Source organism: Equus przewalskii, chromosome 6, assembly GCF_037783145.1.
Source record: "Equus przewalskii isolate Varuska chromosome 6, EquPr2, whole genome shotgun sequence".
NCBI lineage: Eukaryota > Metazoa > Chordata > Mammalia > Perissodactyla > Equidae > Equus > Equus przewalskii.
The window spans coordinates 26,336,188-26,343,733 of record NC_091836.1 but is presented as its reverse complement, the minus strand read 5'-3'; the positions used below and the strand labels follow the sequence as shown (position 1 = coordinate 26,343,733).

At 53.3% G+C, this 7,546-nt stretch overlaps 1 protein-coding gene across 2 annotated transcripts in view; it reads left to right on the top strand.

Moving 5' to 3' along the window:
* The first annotated feature begins 516 nt into the window (after window positions 1-516).
* Window positions 517-7,546, top strand: part of TMPRSS13 (transmembrane serine protease 13) — a 28,432-nt gene continuing 21,402 nt past the window's right edge. The window contains exon 1 of one of the 2 annotated variants that reach the window (XM_008507338.2): window positions 517-718. In XM_008507338.2, the coding sequence (XP_008505560.2) occupies window positions 698-718 (21 nt within the window). In that variant the 5' untranslated portion in view covers window positions 517-697. The remainder of the gene's footprint in view (window positions 719-7,546) is intronic. The other variant, XM_008507337.2, reaches the window with a different exon arrangement.

Sequence of the window (7,546 nt, the reverse complement as noted above, 5' to 3'; positions counted from 1 at the left end):
AGCTTTGATGTGTTGTTTTGTAACACTTTATTGTTTTCAATAGAGGGAATTCATTATGTGCATAATTAAAGGTCGTTTGATTTTAAGTTCTTTGTTAAGAGTTTTTGTAGAAAGAAGCAAAGTTCAGGGGAAAAAAAAATTGCCAGACCATGTGCCCTGATTTGAGAGTTAGACACGTGGTCCTCGGAGAGGAAGGGTCACACTGTCCTGCCCTGGGTGGGCTCTGGCCCCCGACCTTGATGGCCCCCATGGGGACAGAGCCATGCCTCAGGGGGCTCAGGAGGACCTGTTTTACTGGTGCAGGTTGGCAAGGCTAAGACTGTCCTCATTGGCCCTGGGCCCTTTCTCTCAGAGCCCCCGTCTGAAATGGGGAGTCTGGAATCCCTGTACCCCCACAGCTGCCTCTGTCGGGGCAGTTTCAGGAGCACAGGTAGCTTTACACTCGCGGTATCTGGTATTCGCTGAGTAACTGGGGTGGCCTCGAAGGAGGAGCGAGAGACAGGTCTGGCTAGTTCTGCCGTGTTGTTTGTGCTTCCAATGACCTCACACATCCCAACCGGCTTCCCCGCCCCAACTGGTGGGGGCTGGCCGTCAGCCCTCCAGCCCCCTTTTCTCTACACGTCCCGGAAGCCAGGGGCCAACATGGATCTTCCTGCCGACATCAGCTGAGCCTGGAAGCCTCACCCCTTGGGAGACCATGGAAAGGGTCAGCCGCCAGGTGAGTGTCCACGGACCTTGGGCCGGTGCTGAGGAATCAGTGACAGGGCTGGGAAGATAGGTGGGGCCCCGGCACCTGTGCGCCTCAGGTTCTAGGGGAAATTGAATGTAACTTTTCTATTTTGAAGCTACTTGGGGTTCAGATTGCTTGTCCTCCTTTTATCATGGTTCCGAGGACCGGCCCCTGGAAGGAGAAGCTGATGGGATTGGGGGTCTGGTCAGGAAGCACCCCAGGGCTGTGGCTGAATCCTGGGCTCCTGCTCTGAGCACCCCGGCCGGGACATGCAGGCTGTTAGATCATCACCTTCGCTGGGTTGAGAAATGTGGAGACTTAGCGTTCTAACTGGGCTTCACAGGTGTCTTGCCTAAACTAACCCCTCACTAGACTCGTAAACCAGCCTAGGAAATGTGACTGTCCATGTGCGTTTAAGATCTTCAAGAGGAATTTTCAACCTCCCTTGGCCACTTAACATCAGGCTTGAATAATCTTCATGCTTGGAAACTGATTCCTTATGTCTAACCATAATTCCTTGGTTCCTTGCCTCTTCTTCTGCTCTTGGTGGTGGTAGAGAGCAGCTAGAACGTTGTCTGTGGAAAAAACCAATTATATATATGTCAAGGCTTCCAAAGATTTTGTTCAGCTGTGCCTCAGCTTTCTTTTCTTGAGGGACATTCCTCCTGTGTTCTAACTTCTCCTTAGGTCTGCTTTTCTGCTCCTCTCCACTCTCTTTTGTTCTTTACTGATATGGTAGAATCTGGGGCTTTGGGAAGGATGGGGCAGTGCTGGGTTTTGGAGGATCAGCTCAGCCTATGTTCTGGCTTATAGTTGGCTTGTGGTCCATTCTGAACCCCAGATATGTTTCTGCAAACTTTACCATCATCTCTCTCGTCATTCTTCTGGCCACCTCTTGACTTTTCTTTCCCATGCTTCCCCCCGCTCTCTGCTCATGTCTCCACTTCACTAAGGTCATTTGGCCCTAGGACTCTGGGCTCATTGGAGCCTCTGGTGAGCAGTAAGGGTGACATATGGGGCAGAAGGGAGTTTTGGCCAGGGCATGGGGAAGGTGAACCCACAGTCACAGCAATGTGGCATGTTCCTTGGTAACTTGTTGAGCCTAAACTTGATGGTCCCTAAACACAAAAGGTGAAAAGGGTTGAGTTATCCGAAGGCTGGTAGGGCCAGTCCCTGGGGCAGAGAGACAGAAGTGATGTCTGCCCAGGTAGCTCATCTCTCAGAGTCAGGGACCAACATGGGAGGTCACCGGAGGAGGGCGCACAGGGTGAGAGCAGGCTTTTCATTATTGATGGAAAAAGTGGCAGACGGTGTGGTAGGTGCCATGCTCAGCCTGGGAGACTCTCCCAACTTCTCTTGGAATAAAAGAATTGAACCATTACTTCTTTATTTAAGATTCTTAAGTTTGTTTAAGGTAGAACCTTCTGACAGTGAGCCCAGGGTGGGCAAGGAGAGCTGCCCGGGGCTCTTCATCTTAATCTGTAGCCGATTTCTTAAGATTGATGAAATCGAATAGGAGCCCACTGCGAAAAACCGGTCCCCTACGGCGTGCCTTCTCCCTGAGGGCTTCCTACAGAGAGATGCACCGCGGTTTTTGTCCTTCAGCTCCACACAGTAGTGAAGAAAAGGGAGGCCAATGGGCTTCAGCCTGAGGAAGCTCTTGTGTGAGCTGGTTGGGTCTTCAGGGAGATCTTGGAAAGGGGGTGGGGAAAGCTCTCAGCTGCTCTGTGTTCAGAAGAGAAGCTGCATTATATGGTGGACGGGACATTAACCAAGTTCCAGGTCAGCTGTGACTTTGGGCAAATCACTTAACCTTTTTGTACCTTAGTTTCTTTATTTGAAAAATGGAATAAAAATAGTATCTACTTAAAGGAGAGTTAGAATAGTATCTCTCACATGGTAAGGCTCTTTTGGAATAACATCTGGCACGGATAGGTAGATATAGATATAGAGGTAGAGATAAATTCATAGAGTGTTAAGATTTGTGGTCAGCATCATCATCATCATCATCATCATCATCATCATCTATGGTCTAGTCCTGGCTCCTCTAAAGATTTGGACAAATACCTTCTGCTCTCTGTGTCTCAGTTTCCCCACCTACAAGAGAAGAGGTTTGGACGAATTGCCCCCTAAGGCCCCTTTCCGGTTCTATGACAGTCTCTGGAATTATACAGATTAGGATTATAGGTGCGTCACACTGGACACACGCATTCATTCTTGAAAAATAGTGCGTATTTTGTGTTTTTCCAAAAGGTACTACATTCTTAATGCTTAAACAAGTGCAGCATATATTAAAGCAAGTCTGAAGTAAACCCACTGATAAAGCAACAATCCTTTATAGAGTGAAATTTCTTATACCGGGTCTCCTTAGAGTGGAGCAGGTTCTCAATCAGCCCGAGATCACAGATGCTGCGGACTTGAGTAAGGCTAGAGGTCCCAGGGCTGGTTAGGATGAGCACCCTCCCCAGAGAGGGCTGGGCAGGTTCCCAAGACGGCAGACCAGTAGGCTCAGGTCATTCTGCTATCCCCTAGACCCCAAAGTGCAGGCACCCCCAGGACCCCTGGCACCTGCCCTGTGCCCTGCAGGCATACAGCCCTCACCTGAGAACTCTGTGTTTCATGTTGTCATTGGTGCTGAGCAGCCTTCCACCTGGCCCTTCCCGCTCTGCCTCCCCCGGCATTGGCCTGTGACTTGGCAAACATGAGCGTGAATGTGTGGGAGTGAGTGTACGGGGCTCAAGGCCGGGGTGCTGGGTGGCAAGGCCCATTGATGTAACAATAGCCACTTAGCTTAAGTGTCTTGTCTGGGCAAAACAGCTTCCTCTCGGTACAGCAACAACAGGGGTGGACTGTGCCCAGCCAGGCTGGCAGTGCTGGGTGGGGGGCACGAGGGAAGCCCGCACAGAGAGCCCAGGGCTTTGTCAGCCAAGCGCAGGCCTTAGCAGCACCAGGTGGAGTCTGGATGCTCTGATGGGGAAGCAATACCCAGACCTGTCCAGGGAGCCCTCACTATGTACCAGTCCTGAGCTGTGTCACATTCCAGTATTGGCAGGGGCAGGACATAGGGAGAAACTGAGGCAGCAAGTTCCTGGACAATCAAATGTTATTTGCTTGGCAATAGCAGGCACTCAGTGTTCTTTGAACTATTTGATGAATGAATAAACAAATGAATGAATGAATGAATGAACCAGCGGGTGTTTTGACTGTGGTCTGACGGGATGCCTGAGGCTTTTTCATGAGTATAGGAGGCATCGTAAACTAGAAGGAACTTTAGAGCTCACCCAGGCCAGCAATTGTCGAGTTCTTCGCAGCAGCAGCCTCTTTTGTTCAAATGAAATCTTATGTAGAGCCCACTGTATGCAACCAAAAAGTGAAATCTTCTCTGTATGGAGTGGGATAAAGGACTCAGAGCATTTACCTACTGAACTGGTCCCCAGGGCGTCTCCATGGAAACTCCAAGGCTCTGTGGAACTCTCTTTGGAAACAGCTGATTGTCCAACCCTTTCATTTTATAGATTAAGGAGCTGAGGGCCAGAGAAGGATGAGACTATCCCTAAGGTCTCACAACTGGCTGGGAGGAGAAGCCAGACTCCCTCGTGCCTCCCATGCCCAGGGCGAGGGAGGCCTCCCGGCTCTGGCTTCTTATTCTGGAGCGCAGTCTGATTCTGGGCTGATGGGGCCCCTGAGGTTAACAGTGCATGCTGCTGGGGATCTGCCTGTGTTCTGAGGGGAGCCTGTATTTGTGGGGTTTCTCTGGGTTCAGGGAGGAGAGGTGGGAGGGACCCCCGCGTACCTGGAGGTACAATGATGCCTGGGCTGAGCAGTGAGGATGGGAAAGAAGCCATGATCCACTCCAACCCAGTCCAGACAAGTTCCACGGAGACCAGTTCAGTCCAGTCCAGTCCAATCCACACTGGAAGGGGTTCAGGCCTCCCCTGTCATGGCCCAGGGGCACCCCAGGCTCCCCACAGGGACAGGGGCTTTTTAGGTCCTGTTAAAGGGAGCTACTGATCTCTCTTGGTACCCCCCAGTGCTTCCAGTGGGCTTGGGGGTCCCCTCTTCCTACCTAACCCAGAGTGCTGGAGTGCTGGCCCGGGGACCTGCCTGCGCCCACCCTTTGAACATCCTCAATACTCAGGGTCACTGGGAGAGAGAAGCTGCCCCAGGGGCCTAAATCTGATGAGGGTCCTTTCTCATTGAAGCTTGGCAAGGGGCAGGCAGTGGAAGAGCACAGTGATGGGCAGCAGCCCAAGGACAGGAGCCAGAAGATCAGGGTTCCCGTCCTGGTACTGCCCCAGGTGGCTGTGTGATCTTAGACAAGTCATATTGCCTTTCTGGGCCTTAATCACCTCCTCAGTAGGATAAGGTTTGGACTAGAGGGTTTTCAAGATCCTTCTGTCTTTGACAGCCTGTGATATGCCCAGCCTGCCCTGGCCTACGGGCGTTATGAAGGGCCAGCCCATGGCTGGGGAGGGAGGCCCAGTCAGCTAGGGCTGGACTTGAAGGGGCCTTGATGGACCTGCCTTTGGGCCATGAAGATGTGTTGAAGTCGCTGCTGCTGCAAGTGGACATCCTTTAGGTCTAGCACGAGACCTTTTTTAGGGTACTTCTCTCTGCCTGCTGGGGACTCTGAGCAACCCACAGTGCATCTGGCCCAGAGCTCAGGCTGCCACCTGTGGTTGGAGAATAGTCTTTCTGCAAAGCCCGGGGCTCAATCCCATGGCAGCAGCCACATAACCATCGCTGTGAAGCAATCCATGAGGAGGCTGTGACATCTCTCAGCACAGCAGTGGCTCCCTCTCTTCCCTGACATCACTGGCTGGGCCTGCAGGATACCCAGAAAGGCCAAGGACAGGACACCCTTGGGGGCTTATTAACTTACTCCCAACCCCCACCAGGTAAGGGCCCACGGGGCAGAGTCTGCGCAGGAAACCATAAAAATGTCCCATTCACCCTGGGATGGGGACTCTACCCCTGGAAGCTACGTATAGAGATCAGCAGACTAGGTGCACGGGGCCTTGGGTTTTCATCCCTATTCTGCTATAAGACATACCTGAGCAACTTTGGGCAAAGTGCACGTGTGTTTTGGGCCTCTACTTCCTTGTCTGTCAAGTGAGAATAATAATCCTTGTTGACTCCTGTCCAGGAAAGTGCTTGGAAAAAGCCACAGAGCCAGGGACTGCTCTTTTCCGCCTGCTCCCGGGCCCCTCCCTCGCTGCCTTCCTGGGGACCCCTGACCCACCTGCCTGCCAGTCATGCTGCCTCCTGCCCCCAGACATCTTGAGGAGGCTGGATAAGTTTGAGTAGGGACCCCTGGGAGCTGCAGAGGCACAGGCAAGTGGCAGTAGCAACAGCTTTGGGTCTATGCCTGGTCCTTGACACAGTGAGGTCTCACCACTGCACTATCCCGGGGAAAACCCCAGAGACCACCCAGGGTCGGGAGAAGGAGAGGCAGGTCCAGGAAACAATGACTGGCAACACTAGGCCAGGGAAATGGCCCCAAATCACCCATACTCTGGCTCTGCCCTGTCCGCCTGCCTGGGGAAGGCTGGGACCTCTGTCTGCAGGCAGGCTATGGGGAGCCTGGGGCCCTGGCCCACGAGTGGATCATCTGAGTTCCACTCCTGGGTCTTCTGCTCACTGGCGAAGGCTAGGAGCTGAGCTGGTTCTGGTCTGGGCTCTACCCCTTGTGTCTGGGCACCTTGGGAACGAAGTCTTCTCCCCTCGCTCTTCCTCACCTGCTCAAGGCATCTGCTCTGAGGGTCAGGTCAGCCCTCTGGGAGGGAGGCTATAATCTCAGCAGCTGCTCTCCAAGAATTGAGGAAAGGAAATGAGTTCCTACTGTAGTAGGTTAGACATCAGGAAGAACTTCCAGCAGGCTAGGGTGGCAGGCAGTGAAATGGCAAAGGAGGTACACGAAGATAGTGTGAAATCTCCTATTCCATGGTCCCTGAAAGTGAGAACTCTCCCTAGCACCCAGTGGCCTTGGTTTCAGTTGAGGTTCAGAGTCAGGGGGATGGAGCAGGTGGGCTCACTCTGCAGGCTGCTTTCCTCTGGTCTTGGGGCTACCCTTCCATCCTGTTGTCCCTGCTGGGGTTGGCAGTTCCCCACACGGGCAGTTCTCATTCAGGACTGGGGTCCCAGGACTCCCCTCTTGCTGTAGTCTGCAGCACCAGAAACTCTCCTTCTGCCTCCCACCAACTCTGACGCCAAAGCGCTTGCTCTGCTGAAGCCAGGGCCCCCAGGGCCTCTGGCTCTTTCTTGGATATTGCCCTTTCTACCCTGACTCCCAGTTTCTCCTTCATCTCCACACCCCACAGATCCCAACCCCAGAAGACTTTATATGGGCTACTGAGGCTCGGAGTCAACAGTTCTAAAGAGTCTGGCTGGCAACTACTCATCCCTCCTTCCGGCTCCTTGGGTACTGAGCCCAAGATCAATCCCATTTTACACGTCCTACCTCCCTCCAGACTCAAAGAAGAGGGACCCAGGTGGGTGTCCTGCCTGGACCCCAGGGCTCACCTCCCCAGGGCCTAGACCTCCCTGCTTCCTGTGGGCCAAGGCCATAGTGGGCATTTGGGACCCACCTGTGGATGGAGTAAGCAGCAGGGAAAAGGATGAGCAAGACTCAGGAGGCCTCCTCTCTACCTTTCTCACTGTCCCTGGCTTCCCACTGTGCCTGCCCACCACCAGTTCCCTCTCTGGTCTAACTCCCTCCTGCTGCTCCAGCCCTCCCCTTGTCTTCCCACCCATCTTCCTCTGGGCCTCTGCCTGGTGTGGGCCTCTCAGCCCTCTGTCCTTCAGCCCCAGCCCCTT